The sequence below is a fragment of the Macaca nemestrina genome, chromosome 6, assembly GCF_043159975.1.
Source record: "Macaca nemestrina isolate mMacNem1 chromosome 6, mMacNem.hap1, whole genome shotgun sequence".
Taxonomy (NCBI): Eukaryota; Metazoa; Chordata; class Mammalia; order Primates; family Cercopithecidae; genus Macaca; species Macaca nemestrina.
In genome coordinates this window covers 1,125,449-1,148,597 of record NC_092130.1, presented here as the reverse complement: position 1 = coordinate 1,148,597, position 23,149 = coordinate 1,125,449, and the positions used below count along the sequence as shown (strand labels likewise).

The 23,149-nt window shown below is 46.2% G+C and overlaps 2 protein-coding genes and 1 long non-coding RNA gene across 12 annotated transcripts in view; 2 read left to right on the top strand and 1 right to left on the bottom strand.

The window, feature by feature from the left end:
• LOC105483983 (CCR4-NOT transcription complex subunit 6) overlaps positions 1 to 4,352 on the top strand; it is an 85,916-nt gene extending 81,564 nt beyond the window's left edge. For 7 of the 10 annotated variants that reach the window (XM_071097976.1, XM_071097970.1, XM_071097974.1 and 4 more), the window contains one exon: positions 383 to 2,603. In XM_071097976.1, the coding sequence (XP_070954077.1) occupies positions 383 to 595 (213 nt within the window). In that variant the 3' untranslated portion in view covers positions 596 to 2,603. Of the gene's footprint in view, positions 1 to 382 lie in introns of all 10 variants that reach the window. The other 3 variants (XM_011745086.3, XM_011745084.3, XM_011745085.3) reach the window with 1 other exon arrangement.
• A 12,079-nt stretch (positions 4,353 to 16,431) lies between these two features.
• Positions 16,432 to 18,076, bottom strand: LOC105483982 (secretoglobin family 3A member 1). The gene is made up of 3 exons (XM_011745083.3): positions 17,796 to 18,076; positions 16,920 to 17,206; positions 16,432 to 16,600 (listed from the first exon to the last, which is right to left on the bottom strand). Exons 1-3 carry the CDS (start codon positions 17,950 to 17,952, stop codon positions 16,577 to 16,579), a joined length of 468 nt encoding a protein of 155 aa, XP_011743385.3. The 5' UTR covers positions 17,953 to 18,076; the 3' UTR covers positions 16,432 to 16,576.
• Positions 18,077 to 19,207: 1,131 nt separating this feature from the next.
• Positions 19,208 to 23,149, top strand: LOC139363552 (uncharacterized). Its single transcript, XR_011624194.1, has 3 exons — positions 19,208 to 19,610; positions 19,791 to 19,924; positions 20,551 to 23,149. It is a non-coding gene; the product is annotated as an uncharacterized lncRNA (long non-coding RNA).

Here is a 23,149-nt window from a genome sequence, read left to right as displayed (position 1 = left end):
TGTGTGTGTGTCCTGGGGCAGGAAAGAACTTGGTACCTATAGGTTCCCCTCCCATCCTCACCCCTTTCTAACTCCAAAGGCTAGTGCGGCAGCAGGGAAAGTGGCACAAATTAGTCTAGGAAAGAGAAGCAGAGGCTGCATCCTGAAGGGTCTTTTAGGTCTTATTAAAGTTCCAGATAAGAAGAATGCTTCATTCTGCTCGATTTGACATTTTGCAAGGGGACCATTTGGTATATGTAGTACACACCTCATCCTATAAGCTAGTAAGTTTCACTTGTTTTGTTCTGTTCACCAAACATGACAGTAAAGACATGTCTTGAAAGCACTCAGGATTTTAGTGTTGTCTTATGTGGTGCTTATCTTTTTTTCTGTTGTTTTTCAGGGTATAATCGACTACATTTTCTATTCTAAACCTCAGCTGAACACCTTAGGCATCCTGGGCCCTCTGGACCACCACTGGCTGGTTGAGAATAACATCAGTGGCTGCCCGCACCCCCTCATTCCCTCTGACCACTTCTCACTTTTTGCACAACTGGAGCTCTTACTGCCTTTCCTGCCCCAAGTCAACGGCATCCACCTTCCTAGCAGGAGGTAGTCAAGCACCTTCAGAGGACAGCCTTGATTCACTTGTAAACTTGTGAAAATCTGAACATAGGGGAGTGAGGTATGGCCACTGAGGATTTTTGTTTGCTTAAGAATGATTTGGATTTGCAATCTGATTATTTGATAAGGATATAGTATGAAAGCCAGGTGCTAACAACAGACAAATTCTGAGCCCAATATGCTTTATACTGCTAGACAGGGATTGGTGTGTTTGCACCTATCTTTAATTTGTTATAAGAAATTTTCCTATTTCTTCTATCCAATATAATATTTTCATGCCTTGAAATAGGAAAATGTTTGAACAGCATATTCTCTTTGCACAGAAATCTGTAGCACTACTTTTTTGAGGCCAGTAGTAACATCCAGAGACCATTCTTCCATACTTTACTCCCTCCTTTTTCAGACTTGTTTGTAAAATATAGAATCTGAATTTAGCCTTTATGATTGTATATGATCCACAGAAGACCTGATTTATGAAATTTTGTACTAAAAAAAAAATCATTTGGAAATGATTGTATTGTAAACTAAGGCTAAATTTTTTTTAAAGAAAAAGAACCTGTTTCATGTGTTACAAAGGCCAGCTTGTAAAAGAAGCTGCAACAGACTTTCTCTGCTCGTGGTTTGCACTCTTAGGGTTTTGTTAGCCCTTTTGTACTACTTTATTTTTAAATTGAGAACATGGTTCTTTACATACAAATCTGCTTAAACCTTAGGATGTTTTCAGACCAGAGGCAACTTATTCATGAATTTTTATGAAAACTATCTACCAGGACAGATAAGCTGAACAGTGATGATCTGTAGACATTTATGGACTGAATGTAATGGTTGATATATGTACATTCTGATATTTTTAAATCTAACTTTTTTAAGTTAAAAAACTACAGCTGCTTAGGTACAGCTTCTTAACTCTTTTTTGAGACACTTCCTGTCCAATCTCCACTGTGCCTGCCTAAATTTGTTCTCACCAAGCACTGCCTGTGCATGCAGAGAAAATCTGTGCATCCTCTTTTATATTTTTAAAATACTCTTTAACATTTGTGAGAATTTTATGAAAATGCTTTTGTATGAGCTGTGGCTTTTTCCCATTGTGAAGCATTGAATATCACATTTTGGAACATGTTATAGGGTGAGTCCCTGGATCTTTGCTCACCAGATCCAAGCACTGCTTCTCGGTGTCATTGCAGTGTGCTGCTTGTCACCCGGAATACTACTATCATGTGAATTCTTTTTGTTGTCCGTGTATTCCTTAGTCTTTTTGTTATTTTTTTTTTTAATCCTTTTTTAAGAAGAAGTAATTTTGCATTTATAAAGCAGTATGAATTAGATGTATTTTCAAAACAGGTCCCTAAGACAGTTCTTCAGATCATTTTTTAAATGACTAAGTCATTTTAGTGTGTCAACCAAGATAAAAGTTACATCACACGCTCTATTTTGCCCGTAGTGCCATTAGTAGAATAGAGATGAAAACCAGCTTTAACTTTGCAAAGTGAACGTGTACATGGTCTGTTCTCATTTATTAATTCTTCTCTCAAAAGTCAAATGAATTCCGAAGGAGTTTGGTCAAACTGCTTTTGTTTCAACTGCAGGCAGGGGAGCAAAAGGACGCCATGTGAGCATTAGGAAAAAAAAATATTGACTGTTACTAACAATTTTTATATAGAGAATGAGTTGTTTGGGAAATGATTGATTTTTTTTTTTTCCTTTTAGAAAATTCTCCAAAAGGTTTTGATGTTGAATCTTTGTCTTGGACCTGTTTTTTTCCTTTGAGGGTTTTTCGTTTTTTGTTTTTTCTAGGATTTCATTGTGATGTTTTGGTTTTGTTTTTTGCTTTTTGTTTAAGTTGTGCTGACACCAAACACATCCAGTTTATAATCAGAACATTGGAAAGCTCGTATTGATGTAGAACCAGTGCATAACTTTGTATGGGGTTTTGTTATTGGTTTTTTGTAGAGTGTGAATAAAAGGTATGTTTACTCATTTTTCCTGAAACTGTGTTGGTGATGTGCATCATGACAATTTCCAGTGAAGGTGAGCTGGAGCTGGTTGGACTAATGAGGCTGAGGAAGCAGCTTTTCCTACGATCTGCATTATGTAATCACAGGTCCAGAGAGCTTTACGGAAGCGGGAGAGGAGGAGCACTTACTCATTTTGTGTTTGTTAACGGAGGACGTCATCTTTTCATAGATGCTGGAACTAGAGTGCCCTTGTTAGATGCTAAAGGTTTGAGCTTTACACAAAATGTATGCATCTGTATTTGTTACTGTCTACAATATATTTGAATTTGGGGCAGCATATTAAGATATAATGGCCTGTTATGTCTTGAAAATACTTGTTTTGCCTCTTCCAGGCATACTGCATTCTGTGGATCAGTTTGAACAGCTTCTCCACCTTATTTGGACAGTGATAAATTGAACCAAGAGTGTAGATTTACAACTGTAACCTTCAAAAGAGGAAGAAATATTTGGGGTCTGTAGGGAATAAACAGTCACACCAAAATAGACAATGATGCTTTTGTTAAGAAAGGTTTCATGTTTTAGGCATTTTCCGTGTCCTAAATAATTTTCAATAATCTATACTCCCTAAAATGCAATAAAAACTAGTATGTTTTCATGGTGTAGATTTTTTTTCAAAAATTCTGTAACAAATATATTTAATGTGTTGCCATAATGTAATTTCAGTGTTTTTGCTGGATAAATCCATTTTAGAAATGTTTTACAAAAAATTTAGGACATGTTTTCTGTTTTAAAGATCAGAAGTTTGGAGGCACTCAAGTCCTTGTTGCAAATCTCTTGAAGTACAGCTTCACCATATTAATGGTAATTATTTATACTTTGAGAATTTAAATTAATTTATGGCATAATTTAAGCTAAAGTTGTAGAAATGAATTGTTGAGTGCAACTTTAATAGTCCCAAAGATAGGCAGAGAACATCTCCAAAAATGTGGGGTTTTTTTGTGTGTGTGTGTTTTTTTAATATGATTTAGTGACAACCAGGAAAACTTACTTGGGGTTATTAGCACTTTCAAACTTAGGGACATTATTAAATTGGATGGAATGCACTTCTAAATGTTTAAATTAAAATTTCAAAGCTCTTTTGAGATTCAGGTTCTCAATAATAACATTCAAGTTTTAGAGTTTCACTTTGTACTATTTAAATTTATGGAACTAGTTTCCATACTGACTTCTAAGGTTTTGGGGTCATGTATAAGGACTAAAACCAAGCTAGGCAAAACAATTACAGCATTGTTTTTTTAATAAAGCTATCAGAATATCCAGTACAAATGTTGCAGATAATTCCAAGAACTCCTTTAGCAGATGTTCTTCACCATTCATAAACAGTATTTTAAGATGTTCACTTTGCTCTTCTTTTTGGTTACATAAATTTTAGTGACTGGTATGTTGAAGTAGTGTCTAAAATAAAGTATCTAGTCTTTATTCACAGTACATTATATTGTGTAATGCACTGGACTAACTCTTGTTTACCATTCATGTAACAAAACCCAGCACATTATCTGCACTATAAGCTCAAAGAATGTCCCATTCGCCCAGGCAGCTCTTTGATGAGGGTGGCGGGAAACTGAATATACCATATGGACTGGCGGTAACAAGGGCTTGTACTGTTCTTTTCAGTGGAACCTTCTTGGTCGAATTGTAACTAGCTAGTATTATATTTATATACAGGGTCTTTTTCTTTACCGATGTATTTTCCTACTCATAGCCAACCAATAAATTCAATATCTGTTTCAAATACTTTAGAAGTGTAATTTGTATAGCTGTAGTACTGAGGTTTGAGGAAAAATAGAGGTTAATCAGCAGACCACGTATTTAAAATTCTGAATCATCTGGGACAGGGTTGTAACTCACCCTTCCAAAGGGAAGAATGCAGGGGGACAGGGCCATGATATGGGGAAATGGTGTAAACTAATGTATTTCTTTATTGGCTGTTATTCTGTATAACACTTACATCTTTGCCAAAGTTCAATTTTATATTTAGGCAACTGATGGTCCTTTTGCATTTAGGATTTTCGTTGTTGTTACCTTATACCTCATGATATAAGAAATGGGCTCATGTGTCTTCCGTCTTTTGGAAGGAGGTTGACATATTTTAAATAAATGCTTTTAAATACAGTAGCAAACGTTGTGTTGGGGTTATAATAATTCATTAAATGTTTTACTTGTTGCCTCTATTTTGTTGTATATGTAAACTTTAAAAACGTGTGACTTCGTAAGTCTTCAGATGTCAGCTTACATTTGAGAAAACATGAGTTCCTTTGCTTTTAGAAACTACTTCTATAGCAAATGTAAATTTTTATGTACATGTGGGAAAAATTCAAAATCTGTACAGTTTAGATAAAATGAATATTTGCTTTGATCTCCAATTTTTAAAGTAGGCATGTTCTACTTAATCCTTAATACAGTGATGCACATTAGGGGGATATATTCTGAGAAATGCATCCTTAGGTGATTTTGCCATTGTGTGAACATCAGATTGTGTTTACACAAACCTAAATGGTGTAGCCTGTTACATATCTCGGCTTTGTGGCTTAGCCTGTTGCTCCTAGGCTGGAAACCTGTACAGCATGGTCCTGTAGTGAACATTGTAAACAGTTGTAAGACAATGGTAAAGACAGAGTAGGCCGGGAAACATGGAAAAGACAGAGTAGACTGGGCGCGGCGGCTCACGCCTGTGATCCCAGCACTTTGGGAGGCCAAGACCATCCTGGCTAACTTGGTGAAACCCCGTCTCTACTAAAAAATAATAAAAATTTTAAAAAAGTTAGGCATGGTGGCGGGCGCCTGTAGTCCCAGCTACTCAGGAGACTGATGCAGGAGAATGGCGTGAACCCGGGAGGCAGAACTTGCAGTGAGCCGAGATCAAACCACTGCACTCCAGCCTGGGCGACAAAGTCAAAAAAATGGTATGTCTGAGGCTGGGTGCAGTGGATCATGCCTGTAATCTCATTTTGGGAGGCTGAGGTGGGCGGATCACTGGAGGCCAGGAGTTCAAGACCAGACTGGGCAACATGGTGAAACCCCATCTCTATAAAACAGAAAAATTAGCTGGGCATGGTGGCATGTGCCTGTGGTCACAGCTGCTTAAGAGGCTGAGGTGGGAGAATTGCTTGAGCCTAGGAGGTGGAGGTTTCAGTGAGGAGATTGTGGCACTATACTCCGCCTCAGTGACAGTGAGACTCTCAAAAAAAAAAATCTGAATAGGCAGCTCTGTTATATCTTATGGACCATCCTCATATATGTGGTCAGTCTTTGACCAAAATGTCATTATGCATGGTGCATGACTATGCAATTTTACCACTATGGTGAGTTTTGGTTCCTCCATATAATTGTCAAAAAATAAGTATAAAAATGTTAATAGGTTGGGTGCAGTAGCTCATGCCTATAATCCCAGCACTTTCAGAGGCCAAGGTGGGCAGATCACTTGAGCCCAGAGGTTCAAGACCAGCCTGGGCAATATGGTAAAACCCCACCTCTACAAAAAACATAAAAATTGGCCGGGCATGGTGGTGCGTGCCTATTGTTCCAGCCACTTGGGAAGCTGAGACAGGAGGATTGCTTGAGCCCGGGAGGCTAAGGTTGCAGTGAGCCCGGATGGCACCACTGCACCCCATGGGTGACGGAGCAAGACCCTGTCTTAAAAAAAACAAGTTAATGAAGTGTGTGCCATGTTACTTGATAAATTCCAGTTAATGTTCTTTAAAGGAACAAGTACCTAAAGAAACATGAACTGAAATATATTTAGAATAAAGTTTTTAGGTTTTAGATAACAATGTTACATACTGAGAGTTTTATTCCCTTTTTAGACTATTATTTAGATATTCAAATTGATTTTAAAATAAGCTTTTACAGGTATTATAAAGATAATTTTAACATAATGAGTGGTTATGTATTAGAAGAAACTTGTAGAAGATAGTTTTCTACTAGAATTTCATGAGAATTTGAGAAATGTTTTTGTAAGTAGATTTCCCCTGAATAATATTTTAAATAGATTGTTACATAAATGAGTCTAACCAGCTAGTCTAGCTAGGGGTTGGGAGGACAGCTGGATTGCAAAGTAGCATGAAAACCAGTTTCTGCAGTTTTAGCACATTTAACATTTTTAATCAAATGAACGAGGAGATGTCAGTTTTCTCATTTTCTTTGAATCACAAACTTGAGATCACTCTAACCTCCCCAAAAACTGTTAAAGGAGTTTGGGTCTGTTACAGGAAACTTGGCTTGCTTTGTCAAGCCTGACCTGAAGCCAGCTTCAAGAGCTTTAATTGCTGGATACCTTCCAGCTTACCAGCACAGTGAATCAAAGCTTCTGGGCTTACAGAGTTACCTGGTAGTAAGTTGCCTAAGCTTACTTAAAATTGAGAGATTTGCAATTGTCAGACTCTGTGCTTAGTTTGGAAATAAAGATTTACAGGCATCATCCTTCCAGTTGTTCGTTGACCATAAATCTATTGCACTGGGTGCTGCAGATGCGATAGGTGTGGAGGAAGAAACAGGCCCAGTGGTGTTGTGCAGGGTGCGTTAAAAGGGGAGACGGATACGTGGTGTCAGACTAGTTAGCTGGTTTCTGGTGTGGTCCAGTTGACAGCTAAGCCGAGGCGGGCTTGCAGAGCAGTAAGCCTAGAAAGGAAAGGAAATTTTGAAATATTTAGGAAAGGGAAGTAATAATCTCAATTCCTGCCTCACATGTGGGTGAAAAGACGGATAAATGAGTTTTGTCCAGGCATTGTTGTCATTATGTAAACCCTGACTCAAAATCTATGTCTGCCACCAAGGCCCCCATTTTTCCTTTACCCATCTGACAAAAGTATTTAGTTGAAGAATCTTGTTTCTCAAGCTGGATTTTACTTCATTCCCCATTATCATTTATTCAGATTTTAGTCTGCTAGAGAAATCCATGGTGCCGCTACTAAACAGCTTAGTAATTCCAGAAAATGATGAAAGGTAGCATTTGATGCTAAATTAATTCTTTTAGCCTGTTTCCCTTTGACTTTTTGTATTCCTGAAAATAGTTTAAATGTAAAAAGACTGCCTTTCCGAGGTTGCTGGTAAGACCCAGCATTGGAAGATGTGTAGGCAGAGCAGCACACAGCCAGTGAAGGGAGGGATCCAAGAATCCTCAGCTCTGCCAAACTCCGCTCATGTGCGTTGTTCAGCGTGGTGGCCTCTAGCCATGCGTGGCTTCTGGGCATTTGAAATATGGCTGTTGTGACTGGTACTGAAAAATAGTCCTTTTTGTTAAGCAAAATGATTTTTATAGGATCACATGTTTATAGGATCACATTTATCTTTTAATTGTTGCATTGTTTAAGATAGAGAACCGTTGCATTGCTTGTTTGTATGCCACATAAACACATTGCCAGATGGTATCAAAGAATTGACTTCATTCTAACAGTATTTTACTACTAACCAAAGTAACATTATAGTGTATTTATCTAAATGTTATATGCAGACAGTTACTGTGCCTATGTAAATCCTAATTAGTAGTTAAAGTGAGATGTATGTTCATATTTTTCTAGTTTAAAAAATATACATGAGGCCAGGTGTGGTGGCTCACGCCTGTAATCCCAGCACTTTGGGAGGCCGAGGCAGGCAGCTCATGAGGCCAGGAGATCGAGACCATCCTGCCCAACATGGTGAAACCCCATCTCTACTAAAAATACAAAAATTAGCCAGGCATGGTGGTGTGTGCCTGTAATCCCAGCTACTCGGGAGGCTGAGGCAGGAGAATCATGTGAACCTAAGAGGCAGAGCTTGCAGTGAGCTGATACCACGCCAGTGCCCTCCAGACTGGCAACAGAGGGAGACTCCGTCTCAAATATTTATATATATACACACACACAGAGATATATACATGTGCACACATATATACACACAAATATATATACATAGAAATTATTAAATTTAAAATCAGTGGTGGCTCACGCCTGTAATCCCAGCACTTTGGGAGGCTGAGGTGAGTGGATCTCCTGAGGTCAGCAGTTCAAGACCAGCCTGGCCAACCTGGTGAAACCCTGTCTCTACTAAAAATACAAAATTAGCCGGGCATGCTGGCAGGCACCTGTAATCCCAGCTGCTCGGGAGACGGAGGCAGGAGAATTGCTTGAATCCGGGAGGCGGAGGTTGCGGTGAGCCGGGATCATGCCACTGCACTCCAGCCTGGGCGACAAGAGTGAGACTTTATCTCAAAAAATAATAATAAATAAGTTTAAAGATCATGTCTTTGCTAATTATTATTTGCTGAATTGTGAAGGAGTTTTAGTGATTCATTGTTCTCTTGATTCCAATTTAAGATTATTTTGCAACAAAAGGAATGCTATCATGTATGCAATAATCTAAAGCAAAATACGTCAGTCTATGGTGCAGATTTTCTCACCAATATCACACTGACAATGAATGAACTAAAGGTGAAGCTCCAAGGAAAGGAAAAGCTTATTTGTGATGTTCACAGACAGGTACAAGAATTTATGTTGAAATTGAAACTTTATAATGCAAATCAAGAATATGAATTTGATGCATTTTCTGACATTTAAAATTTTAATTGTAATTTAACATTTTATAAGTTGCAAAAACTATAAGTAAAATTTGAAGCAAACACTGTTGATGCATTTACTTAGAGTAGCTGCCAAGCATGGTGGCTCACATCTGTAATCCCAGCACTCGGGAAGGTCAAGGCAGAAGGACTGCTCGAGGTTGGGAGTTTAAGACCAGCCTGGGCAATACAGGGAGACCCTGTCTCAAAAAAATAAAATTTAGAGTTTTTTAAATTATGCATTACTGCTTTGAATTTGATGTTCATATTCTAGAGTCAACGCAAGAATTCGTGAGTGCTTAGAAACAAATACTTTTGCTACAAAGTTCAATAGATTCCCATAAAACAGAAATAGCAGGTTTGTTGATGTGGGTCCAAAAAAAATTTAATGATTTTGGAGATTTGATTCAGTTATAAAACAAGTATATTTGGTACAACTTTGGTATGTGAATCAATTTTTAAGATTCAGCTCTATGATATTTATAGGAGATGCACTTTAGATGTAAAGGTTACACATAGGCTGAGAGTACAAGGATGGAAGAAGATGTCATGCAAACAGGAACTATAAAAATTGGAGCTATACTAATGTCAGGCAAAATAGACTAGGAAACAAAATGTTCCTAGAGATAGAGAAGGATATCTTCTAATGATAAGCAACAACAAACAACAAAGCCCCAAACTACAGGAAGCAAAAGCTGACAGAATGGAAGGGAGAAATTGACAATTCAGCAATAATAAATGGAAATTTCAGTACCTTTCTCTCAATAGAACAGCTAGGCATTAATCGATGTGAATAGGAAACACCAACTGAACCTGATAGACAAGTAAAGCAATACCAGAATATACATTTCTCCCGGGTGTACATGGAATATTCTCCAGGACAGATCATATGCGATGCTATAAAACAAGCCATAATAAGCTCAAAAGGATTGAAATCATACCAAATATATTATCCAATCGAAGTGAAACCAGGGAAGTTTGAAAATACTTTGAAATAAATGAAAAGACAATATACGAAAACATGGGATGCAGTGAAAGCAATACTTAAATTTATAAACACATTTTAAAAGATTTTGGGGCCACGTACGGTGGCTCCCAGCACTTTGGGAGGCCGAGGCGGGCAGATCACGAGGTCAGGAGATCGAGACCATCCTGGCTAACACGGTGAAACCCCATCTCTACTAAAAATACAAAAAAAAAAAAAAAAAAAAACCAGGTGTGGTGACAGGCACCTGTAGTCCCAGCTACTCGGGAGGCTGAGGCAGGAGAATGGTGTGAACCCAGGAGGCCGAGAGATCACACCACTGCACTCCATCCTGGGTGACAGAGGAAGACTCCATCTCAAAAACTGAAAAAAGATCTTAAATCTTCTTTTCAACTTAAGACACTGGAAAATGGTAAACCAAACCCAAAGCAAGCAGAAAGAAGTAAGTAATTAGAACTAGAGCAGAAAATCATGAAATAGAGAATAGAAAAACAGTATAGGGCCAGGCGTGGTGGCTCACGCCTATAATCCCAACACTTTGGGAGACCGAGGTGGGCAGATCACGAGGTCAGGAGCTGGAGACCAGCCTGGCCAACATGGTGAAACCCCGTCTCGACTAAAAATAGCAAAATTAGCTGGGTGTGGTGGTGCACGCCTGTAGTCCCAGCTACTCAGGAAGCTAAGGCAGGAGAATTGCTTGAACCCGGGAGGCAGAGGTTGCAGTGAGCCGAGATCGCGCCACTGCACTCCAGCCTGGCGAGAGAGGGAGACTGTCTCAAACAAACAAACAAAACAAAACAAACAAACAAAAAACAGTAGAGAATCAAAGACTGATTCTTTGGAAAGATCAGCAAAATTGATGAGCCTTTAAGTAGTCTGAACATAAAAAACTGCTTAAATTACTAAAATCAGGAATGAAAGGGAGACATTACTACCAACCTTTATAGAATAAAAAGGATTACTATGGAATGCTATGGACAATTGTATGCCAATGAATTAGACAATGTAGATGACACGGATAGATTCCTAGAAAGACACTACCAAACCTGACTCAAGAAGAAAAGAAAATCTGAATAGATGTACAGCAATAAAAAGATTGAATTAGTAATGGAAAAAACTACAAAATGAAAAGCATAGGCCCTGATGGCTTCACTGGTGAATGCTATCAAGTATTTAAGTTGATACCAATTCCTCACAAACTTCAAAAAGTAGAAGAAGGAACACTTTTTAACTCATTCTATGAGGTCAGTATTACCCTGATATCAAAACCAGACAAAGATATCTCAAAGAAAACTACATACCAATCACTTAAATATAGATCCAAAAATCCTCAAAAACATACTAGCAAAATAGGATTCAGCAACATATAAAAAAGGATTTTGCACCATGACCAAGTGGGATTTATCCAATTAATGTGATGCATTGTATCAGTAAAATAAAGGACAAAAGCATAGGATCATTGACAAAACTTACTCTCCATTCAAAAACAAAAAACCGAGAACTTCCTCAATCTGAACCTACAGTTGATATTATACTTAATGGTGAAAGACTAAGACTTTCTCCCAAGAAAGCAAGGAATTCATGTTCTTGGATTGGAGGATAATATTAAGATGGCAATATTCCCTAAATTGATCTACAGATTCAATGCAGTCTCTATCAGAATCCCAGCTGACTTTTTGTTTATTGCAGAAATTTACAATCTAATCTTTAAAGACATATGGAAATCCAAGGGACCTCCAAAATAGCCAGTCTTGAAGAGGGTCAAAGTTGGAGGACTAAAACATCCTGATTTTAAAACTAATTATGAAGCTACAGTAATCAAGACGGTGTGGTTCTAGCATAAGGATAGCATATTGGTCAATAGAATAGAATTTAAATCCCAAGAAATAAGCCCTTACATTTCTGGTCAATTGATCTGTGACAAACTTGCCAAGATATCTCAATAGGGGAACGTGTAGCATCCTCAATGAATAGTGCTGGGACAGCTGAATTCAGGCGTACCTCGGAGGTATTGAGGGCTTTGTTTCTGGCCACTGCAGTAAAGCAAGTTGTGAACTTTTTGGTTTCTCAGTGCATGTAAAAGTTATGTTTACACGATAGTGTAGTCTATTCAGTATGCAATAGCATTATGTCTTAAGGAACATGCCTTAATTTTAAAATACTTTATTGCCTACAAATCTGAGCCTTCAGTGAGTGATAATCGTTTTGCTGGTAGAGGATCTTGTCTCAATGTTGATGGCTGCTGACTGATCAGGGTGGTGGTTGCAGAAAGTTGGGGTGGCTGTGGCAACTTCTTAAAATAAGACAATGAAGTTTGCAGCATTGACTCTTCCTTTCACAAAAGATTTCTCTATGTTGCATGCAATGCTGTTTGATAGAATTTTACTCACAGTAGGACTTCTTTCAAAATTGGAGTTAATCCCCTCAAAACTGGCTGCTGCTTGTCAACTAAGTTTGTGTACTCTTCTAAAAACATCCTATGTGGTCATTTCAGTGAGGTTCGCAGCCTCTTCACTGGGAGGAGATTCCATCTCAATAAACCACTTTCTCTGCTCATCCATAAGGAGTAACTCCTCACTCCACTCCTCACCTGTTCAAGTTTTATCATGCGGTTGCAGCAGTGCAGCCACATCTTCAGTTAGGATTCACTTCTAATTCAAGTTCTCTTGTTATTTCTACCACATCTGCAGTTACTACCTGAAGCCTTGAACCCCTCGGTTATCCATTAGACTGGAATCAGCTTCTTCCAAACTCCTGTTAATGCTGGGGTGTTTTTTTTTGGGGGGGGGGACAGGGGCTTGCTTTGTCACCCAGAGAAGGGGTCTCACTCTGTCACCCAGGCTGGAGTGCAGTGGCACAATCACAGCTCGCTTTCTGGGCTCAAGTGACCCTCTCACCTAAGCCTCCCAAGTAGCTGGGACTGCAGACGTGCGCCACCACACCCAGCTAAGTTTTAAACTATTCTATACAAAGTCTTACCTTGTTGCCCTTGTTCAAGGGTGATCTTGAACTCCTGGGCTCAAGGGATCCTCCTGCCTCGACCTCCCAAAGTGCTGGGATTAGCCACCATGCCAGCCATAAATTTAAAAAAAAAAAAAAAAAAAGCTGGGTACAGTGGCTCACACCTACAGTACCAGCTACTTGGGAGGCTGAGGTGGGAGGATCACCTGAGCCCAGGAGTTCAAGGCTGCGATGAGCTGTGATCGCATCATTACACTCCAGCCTGGGTGACAGTGAGACTCCACGTCTAAAAACATCAGGCATTTACAATTATACTTCCAAGTGTGATCTTGAGCCTTAAGGTTTTACTTACTCTTACATCATCAGCATCTTCTTTTAACTTTGTCAGAAATCTGACTTCAATGACAGTAACTTGATCACACATCTGAGTTGTCACAGAGTATGCACAGAAGGGCCTCAGTAGAGCAATGCCGCCAATAAGAGAAGTTTAAAATTATTTTCACAGTTCCTCTTGTCCTTGGGGTGGACCCATCCCAGGGCGTAAATTAAATTACTACATTTTTACATTACTTAGAATAGTTCCTTGGTGGTTAGGCCCCCATTAGAAACCAAGTTAAGTTTATTTGTTGTCCTAACTTCCACTTTTAGAGGCTGCTTTAAAGAATTTGCGTTTGGTCTTTTGTGGCAATATAAAATATTTTTCAAATAGTAACCATTTTAAAACATTTTATCCTTGGGCTGGGCGCCATGGGTCATGCCTCAGTCCCAGCACTTTGGCCATAGCACTCTTGCCTTTGAGGGGTTGACTTTCGTTGTCTCACACATCCCTGCTGAAGCATATGTACCTTTTCCCTGTGATACACACCCTGCGGCTGGGAGTCGACTGCGGGGGATGCACCACCGCAAGTCCACCCGAGACGTGGCTTCTGGTTTTAAGTCCCTATTAAATGTTTATTTATGAGAAACTGAACTTGTCAGACTCTTTCTTCAGCCCCTTAGCTCCCTCGGTCTTTGGGGGCAGGTCTGCATATACCTGCTCACTGACGAACAGTATCTTTGGGACCAGCACGTCCAGGATTATGTTGGTCTCTCCTCCAGGAATCTACAGGAGGAAGGAAGCTAGACGTTGCAGCTGATCTTGGAACTTCAACTGGTATTCGCAGTTTCCCTTTTTTACTAAGCACTTTGCTTTCCCCCTGTCGTTTTCCTGGAAAGATTCCAGGGGTGGAGGGTAGCAGGGCCATCTCGGGATAGTACCACAGCCCACCCACCATCAGTTCCAACAAGCTCTACCATGTTCCCATAATGATTTACCTGGATGTTTTAATCCAGTTAGTTAAGGAATTCTTAGCAGACAACCTGCAAAAAGCCTGGATATATAATACTGGGGGAGGTGGGCCTGGGGTCATGGTGGGGTCAGTGTCCCCATGACCTTGTGATTCTCACTCTTGGTTCACTGTTGTCCAGACCAAAGCCTTCCCCACCCCGTGAAGATCCACAGCCCTGAAGGGCCTTGGGGGCAATGCGTGGATGAGATTTCATGGCATCTGGATCCAGGTGGCTTCTTCCCTGTTGTGGTTTGCTTGTGAACTCATCAAAATGGCCAAACTTTTAATTTTACTGTATTATTTATGTATTTTGAGATGGGGTATCTCTCTGCTGACCAGGCTGGAGTGCAGTGGTGCAATCACAGCTCACTGCGGCCTGACCTCTCTGATTCAAGTGATCCTCCCGCCTCAGCCTCCTGAGTAGCTGGGATTACAGGCACAGGCCACCATGCCCGGATAACTTTGGTATTTTTGTTTTGTTTTGTTTTGTTTTAGACGGAGTCTCACTCTGTCACCAGGCTGGAGTGTAGTGACACGATCTTGTTTTGTTTTGTTTTGTTTTGTTTGTTTTGTTTTTTTTTTTTTTGAGACGGAGTCTCGCTCTGTCGCCCAGGCTGGAGTGCAGTGGCCGGATCTCAGCTCACTGCAAGCTCCGCCTCCCGGGTTCGGGCCATTCTCCTGTCTCAGCCTCCTGAGTAGCTGGGACTACAGGCGCCCGCCACCTCGCCCGGCTAGTTTTTTGTATTTTTTAGTAGAGACGGGGTTTCACCGTGTTAGCCAGGATGGTCTCGATCTCCTGACCTCGTGATCCGCCCGTCTCGGCCTCCCAAAGTGCTGGGATTACAGGCTTGAGCCACCGCGCCCGGCCTGTTTTGTTTTTTTACACGGAGTTTCACTCTTGTTGCCCAGGCTGGAGTGCAGTGGCGCAATCTCCAGCTCACCGCAACCTCCACCTCCTGGGTTCAAGCAATTCTCCTGCCTCAGTCTCCCGAGCAGCTGGGATTACAGGCATGTGCCACTACACCCGGCTAATTTTGTATTTTTAGTAGAGATGGGGTTTTCCCATGTTGGTCAGGGTTGGTCTCAAACTCCCAACCTCAGGTGATCCGCCCACCTCGGCCTCCCAAAGTGCTGGGACTACAGGCTCGAGCCACCATGCCCAGCTAATTTTTGTATTTTTAGTAGAGAGGAGGTGTCATCATTTTGGCTAGGATGGTCTCGATCTCTTGACCTCGTGACCCGCCCTCCTCAGCCTCCCAAAGTGCTGGGATTACACGCATGAGCCACCGCGCCCCCCCAGTTTTTGTATTTTTTGTAGAGACGGAGTTTCCTCATGTTGCCCAGGCCGGTTTCAAACTCCTGGACTCGAGTGATCCACCTGCCTCGGCTTCTCAAAGTACTGGGATTACAGGTGTGTGCCACTGTGCCCAACCAAAAAAATTTTTTTAATCTTGTGTGAATATTCACGATGGTAGAGGGGAGAAGCCCTGCTCAAGCCACCTGGGGCAGAGTCATTTTTCCCGGCAAGGAAGTTTACTGGGAAGCTTCCCCTGAAATGGACGTCGATGTCTGGATTCCCTGGGCACCTTCCCAGCAGCACTCGGATCAGTGGACAAAAGGTGGTCTCTCTGATAGAGCAGAAGGAATCGAAGCCGCTAGGTTATGTGAACAAAACCAGCAGAAACCACACGCAAAACAAGCCCAGCAGCGAATTTCCTGAAGCCCTCATTCCTTCCCCATTTCCGAGGAAGAAATCTACAATTACAGAGGGAAAAAAAATAAAAACTTTCAAATTTTAGCAACAAATGGCTTTGGCGCGTTTGCATTCTCGCCAGTCTTCAAGCAGTAGATAGTTTTTATGCTTCTTCAACAGTTACAGACAGTTTACCTCTGATGCTGGCCCCCTCTCTCTGTGCCACCCGCAGACTCTCGCCCCCTCCCTCTCTCCCTCCCTCACAAAATCTGGGACTTGGCACCCTCGGTCCCCCACAGGCATCAGCATTTGGGTGAGAAAATATCAGGCTCAGGCTGCTCTTAACCACGTTTATTGAGAGGGGCCAGGGAAGGGGACGGGACGGTCCGCCCCGCAGTGGGATTTTCAGCCCCCGCGGGTGGGCAGCGTCTTGTCCTCAGGTGTAGCTGCTCCAGTCTCGGCTCAGCCAAACATCGTCAGGACCCCCTGGAAAGCAGAGGCCGAGCTTGAGGGCCCCAACCCTGCCCCCAAGAACTCAGGCTCTGCCGGGAGTGGGAGCGGGGCGGGTCCGCTGGCGTCTCCGGGGACGCGCACCCGCGCGGGGCCACCTCCGCCTTCCCCGCCCCTGCAGCTCGGATGCGCCCCACCCAGTTCCCACCGGGAGACCCAGGCTTATCCCAGGGACAGGGCTTGGAGGGCCGGACAGGAAACAGCCGTGACTAGGGCCTGGACACCTCTGGTGCAATTTTGAGGCTGGCCGGGAAGGGACGCGGGTGCAGGAAGCTTCCCGGGGTGCCCACGTTACCAGCAGGGTCTTCAGTGCCCCCATGGCCTCGGGGCCCAGCTCAGCCACACACTTCTGGGAGCCCTCTACGAGGTGGTTCACGGGGATGCCCAGGCTTGCCAGCAGGAGTTTCAGCAGGTTGAGGGTGCCGAGGGGGTTGAGGGTGCCGAGGGGGTTGGCCGCGCCAAGGGGGTCGGCCGCGGTGCCGAGGGGCTTGGCCAGGGTCCCGGCCGCGGCCTCTGTTCCCGACTCCAGCTCAGTGACAGGCTGGGCCACATGCTTGGCCGAACCCACAAAGAAAGCAGCAGCTGCAAGCAAACAGGGAGGGGTCACCGCCTGCGCGCGGGGGTCTCCAGAAGGCGGGCCCAGGACGCGCCCCCGCGGAGGGCGCCCAGGAACCGTCGCGCCCTGCCCGGCTCCCTGACCGCCCTCTCCGTCCTGCGCCGAGGCCTGCCGGGAGCGAGCCCCGGGGGCCTGGGGAGGCGGCCCCGCGCGGACACGCTGCAGGGACACCGGAGTGGCCTGAGGGTGGCGGGAGGACCGGTGAACTCTGTGCAGGCTCCAGGGCGGGCCCCCAAGGAGGGGACACTCGCGCTGCACCTTGCAGGATGAGGGGACGGTGGCCAGACAGGGGACAGACGGCCGTCCCCCCGCCACGGGCGGCCCCTGTCCTGGCTCGAGGCTGGAGAGAGCCCTGAGAGGAGGGAGGCCTAGGGCTGCAGGCGCGGGGAGCGCAGGCGCGGGGCCTGGGACGGGCCGCGGGGTAGCGGAGCCCTCCGGGCGCTGGGTGAGGCTGGAAGGACCCTGGGATCCAGGATCCGCGCAGGCAGGGGCGGGGCACAGCGGGCGCCGAGGCCTCAGGCCCCACCGTGCGGGCCAGGAGCCCAGGGCGCTCACCGGAGCCGCAGGACAGGGCCACGCAGAGCCCCAGGAGGGCGGCGGCGAGCTTCATGGCGCAGGGGCTCGGGGAGCGCTGCGGACCTGCGGATGCCCGGGCCTGGCCACGAGGCTTCATATACCCGGTCCTCGCCCCTCCAGGGCCGGCCTCGCCCATGCTCCGGAGAAAGCCCTCCCTGCTCCGCTCACGGCCGAGCCCTGGCCAACTTCCTGCTGCGGCCGGCGGGCCCTGGGAAGTCAGTGACCCCTTCCCTGCCTGGGGTACTTCCTCTTGGCAGGGGCTGGGACCCAGAGCTGGGCCTTCTGCGAGCAGGCGGGCCTGGCCTTTGTCTCCCCGAGGCCCACCCGGTCCGCACCTTCACTTTGCGGTCTGACCCCATGGGCCTCACTGCAGGGCTGGGCCCTGGTGAGGCGGAGGTTCCCTCGCGCCAGAGCAGGTGCGCGGGCGGCGCAGGTCGGTGATCCCAGACCGTGGCAATGTCAGGCAATGGGGGTCCTCGTGGGCGCCTTCTGGGCTTGGGGAAGCCAAGGTGGAGGCGCCAGAGACGATCAGGCCTCACTCCTGGCCACCTCCCTGGCCGGGCCACAGGCAGCCATCGTGCAAACAGAAAGAGCTGGGGCGTTTTTCTGTCTTCGCAACTAGCCTGGACACTAGTGGATGGGCCTGGTTTGTTCCAGAGTCTCTCTAAATGTCCTCACTTGTCTGTCACTGCAGAAGTATGACAGATGGAGAGCAAAACACTTTTTGAAAAGTTTTGTAAATGATACATAAATTAATTTACTTTTAGCCCTTTTTTCCCCGTCTATTTTTTGACCCCAGGCATCGAGCATTGAGTGACTCACTTTTTGGTTCATGGCTGATCTCAGCATTCGTTGGTGCAAAGCCTCTCTTATTTTGTAATGCATGGTGAACCGGCTCCTGGGTGGGAAGACCTGACTCTTCAGCCAGTGTCCTGGGATTCCTTTGCCATGGCTGATAGCATGTCTTATCCCTCAGCCACCCGAAGCTACTGAGGCCTCCTCCGCACCTGCAGACAGTTGTGGCTAGCTAACTGTCACAAACAGGTGCACACATTCACATTGTTCTGTTCATTTACACTTGTTTTTTTTTTTTTTCGAGACAGAGTCTTGCTCTGTCGCCCAGGCTGGAGTGCAGTGGCTGATCTCAACTCACTGCAAGCTCCACCTTGCTGCTTCACTCCATTCTTCTGCCTCAGCCTCCCAAGTAGCTGGGACTACAGGCGCTGCCACCACGCCCAGCTAATTTTTTGTGTTTTTAGTAGAGACGGGGTTTCACCGTGTTAGCCAGGATGGTCTCGATCTCCTGACCTTGTGATCCGCCTGCCTTGGCCTCTGAAAGTGCTGGGATTACAGGCGTGTCGCTTACACTTTTTCTTGACTATTTTGTTTGGGGGATTTTTGTATTATAAATCTGGAGTTTGGTTGTGTTGTGTTTTGTTGGTCATCATGGAAGTAATTTTAATGGGAAATACATTTTCTTTTTAAAAAACATTTTGAAATTAATTGCTTTTTTGGTGCAGGTAAAGACACTGTCTTGCCATGTTGCCCAGGCTGGTCTCGAACTCCTGAGCTCACACAATCCTCCCACCTCAGACTCCCAAGCAGCTGGGATTAGAGGTAAGAGCCACCACACTCAGCGGATTTTGATTTTGTTTTTTGTTTGTTTGTTGAGACAGAGTCTCACTCTGTCGCCCAGGCTGGAGTGTAGTGATGTGATGTTGGTTCCCTGCAGCCTCCACCTCTCAGGCTCAAGCGCTTCTCCCACCTCCGCCTCCCAAGAAGCTAGGGCTCCAGGTGCGCACCACTATATCCAGCTAATTTTCTTACTTTTTGAAGAGACAAAGTCTCACTATGTTGCCCAGACTGGTCTGGAACTCCTAGCCTCAAGCAATACTCTTGCCTCAACCTCCCAAAGTGCTGGGATTACAGGTGTGAACCACCACGCCTGGCTTGATTTATTTTTATTTTTTGTAGAGATGGGGTCTCGCTATATTGACCAAGCTGGTCTCAAAATCCGGGCCTGAAGCAATCCTCCCGCCTCAGACTCCCAAGGTGCTGCGATTACAGGTGTGAGCCACCCTGCGCAGCCCATCTTCACCATCTTAAGGGTACGTTCCATTAGCATTAAGCAGATTCACAATGTTGTGCAAACGTCACCACAGTCCATTTCCAGAACTCTTTTCCTCCTGTAAAACTGAAACTCTGAGCCCATGAAACAACTCCCCACCCCCCTCCCCCAGCCCCTGGCACCACCATTCTGTTTTCTGTCTCTGAATTTGGCAACGCCCAGCACCTCGTGAGTGGAATCGGGCAGTGTTTGTCTTTTGTGTCTGGCTTATTTCACTTAGCGTGATATCCTCAAGGTTCATTCACGACCTTCAGAGTTTCCTTCCTTTTCAGGGTAGGATACTACTCCGCTGCCTGGCTGTGCCACATTTTCTTCCCGCGTTCGCTTCACCTGTGGGTGGACACATAGGCGCTGGCGTGTTTTAACTGCTGCTGTAACGTGGCCATGAACACGGCTGTACAAATGCCTCTCTGAGACCTTGCTGTTGGCTCTTCTGGGTGGCTCCTGACAGGTAGAATGGCTGGAGCCTGTGGTACTTGCCTGTGTCATTTGGCAAGGATCTGCCATCTCTCCCACAGCAGCGGCACCACGCTGCCTTCCCAGCAACAACGCACAAGGGTCCCAGTGTCTCCACATCCTCATGATGCTTGTTCTTCTCCTGAGCAGGGTCTAGCGCCTTGGCCCAAGCAACCACAGTGGATGCATCTTGGGAGCTGACTTTGGGGCCACCTCTCCCCATGCTGCCTGGGGACCGGAGAACACTGACTGTGGGAAAGACCAGGTGATGTGGAAGCCAAGAGGAGGGGAGGCAGTCATCCGTGGGTCCCCAGCAGCGCTTGGGGTCCTGGCCACTCCAGCGACCCCTTGCACCTGCCTCCAGGGATTCTTTGTCTTCAAAATAGCCTCGCTCCCCCTTCCGGCTCACGGTGCCTGGGGTGGATCTGTTCCCATTTCCCACAAGCCGGCAGGGTGGTGACAGGCCCTCGTTCTCATGTGCCCCAAGATTTCGGATTCCAAAAATCCATCCCCCAGCTCCCCGGAGAAGTGTGTCCCCGTTTCACCACTGACAGGGCCAAAGGGTGGGCTCTCCTCTCCTGAGCTTCCGTGGTCACCCCAGGCTGGGCCAGCCCCTCACCCCACACTGGCTCTGGGGACCACGCCTGGCGAAGCCTCTGCAGCAGCTGGGGGTCAGGCAGGCCGAGGGTCTGGCCTGTGTCTAGACCTGCACAGCTGGGTCGGCGGCTGCTTCTGTATTCGTTTCCTGAGGCTGCTGTGACGAGTCACCCCATACCTGGTGGTTGAAACCAGCACATTTACGCCGCTCACAGGTCTGGAGCCCAGAAGTGCGGTGTCACAGTGGTGAATTCGAGGTGTCCGCAGGGCTGGAGGAGCTTTTCCACTCCTGGCGTCTCCCTGCTTATGGGGGCTGCCAGGGCCCCTTGGCTGGTGACTGCATCACTCCAGTCCCTGCCTCCCTGCTCACATGGCCTCCTCCTCTTGTGTGTGTGTGCGTGTGTTTGAATGTGCATGGGAGTGTGTGTGTGTGTGAATGTGAGTGTGAGTGTGCGTGTGTGAGAGATGGACAGTGAATGAGAATGAGAGTGTGCATGTGAAGGGGAGTGAGTGTGAGTGTGAGGGTGTGTTTGTGTGAATGTGTGTACAAGTGTGTGTGAATGTGAGTCTGTGTGGGAGGGAGAGTGTGGGAGGGAGTATAGGTGTGGATATACGTGTGTGTGTTTGAATTGTGTGCAAGTGTGTGTGAATGTGTGTGTGTGAGTATGGGTGGGTGTGAGTGTGAAACCTCTGCCGCCATCGTATGAGTGTGTGTGGTGTTGCATTTAGGGCTCACCTGGGTAATCCAGGACAGTCCTCTCATCTCACTATGATGCCCCCAGTCAGGCTGCTGAGACTGTCCCTGCTGAGCTTAACATTCTGAGGTTCCAGGAGTTGGGGAGTGGATGGACCTGGGACCCGCCCTGCCCTCTAATCGCTGCCCCTTGAAGGCCAGGCCAGGTGTCAGAGTCCACCCAACATGGGACGGGGCAGGTGCGCAGCGTCGTCACATCAGCCTGGCCTTCCCTGCCACTCCTGCTCGCAGCCCCTGCAGGCGCAGCTCTGCCGAGACACTGGGAAAGTGCTTGGCACTGTCTGCAGATGACACGGTCAGCCTGTCCTGGGTGGTGTTTGCAGGGCATCTTTTGGGCCAAAACAAACACACACACCTTGCTCGCTCCCACGAAATGCAGGAAGAGCTGGAAGGTAAACAAGCACTTTGCGGTTCTGGGAAAGGGGCCAGATACTGAATTCGGGGCCTACTGAAGGACCTCAGGGCCTTGGAGCAGGGTACTCAGCCCCTGGGTGCTCCTGCTGGGGGAGCCTAGAGGCTCACGGTGCCTCCGCCCGGCCCACACTGTGGCGGTGCTTCTGCGGACACCTGTGGAGGGCTGCCCAGGCGGCAGATGCCCACTCTGGTGCCCCCCTCTCTGATGCCCCCTCTCTCTCTGAGGCCCCCACTCTCTGTGATGCCCCTCTCTGACATCCCTCTTTCTCTGGTGCCCTCTCTTCCTAATGCGTTGAGTACATAAATTATTAAGCAAACTGGGTTGAACTCCGGACACCCATGCCTCTCTGATGTGCTCACCTGGGCAGGTGAGTGCAGCTTCCCCCCAGAGCAGGCATCTTGGTGACTGTTCACTGCTGTAGTTTTCTGGGGCCCCTCCATGCCCACCTCTGCTCTCCTGGGACAGCTGGCTGTCACGTGGTGTCCTGGCGGCTGGGCCCCGGTTAGGTTAGCCCTCCATGCTGTAATGATTTTGGGCTTTGTGAGGAGTCTGCGGTGCTGTTCCAGTGGAAACTGCTCTTCGTTCTATGTCTACGGGCGCTGGACCCCGGCCCCGAGACTCCCCTCCTCACTCCTTCTGAGCAAACTTTCCTACCCGAAGGTGGGGGCCGAGGGGCAGCCCTGGTGTCATCAGCTGGCACCCTGTGTTTCCCGATGGTCCTGGGACCGTTTATCAAGGGACTTGTGGGGGCTCCTGGCCATAGCCTAGTCTTGGCCCCCAGCCCCGGTCAGCACAACCCCCAAGTCCCCCCCGGGGAAGTCCTCCTGGCCAGGGTCACCACAGCGGCCGGCAGCAGACGCCCCTCACGCTGCCCTGAGCAGGCCCCAAGGACAGGCGGCCTGTTCCAGCGGGGACTGCGGGCTTCTCCTGTGCCAGTGGGATGTGGTTTGGTGGGGAGCAGGCTGGGTGTGGCAATGCCCGGC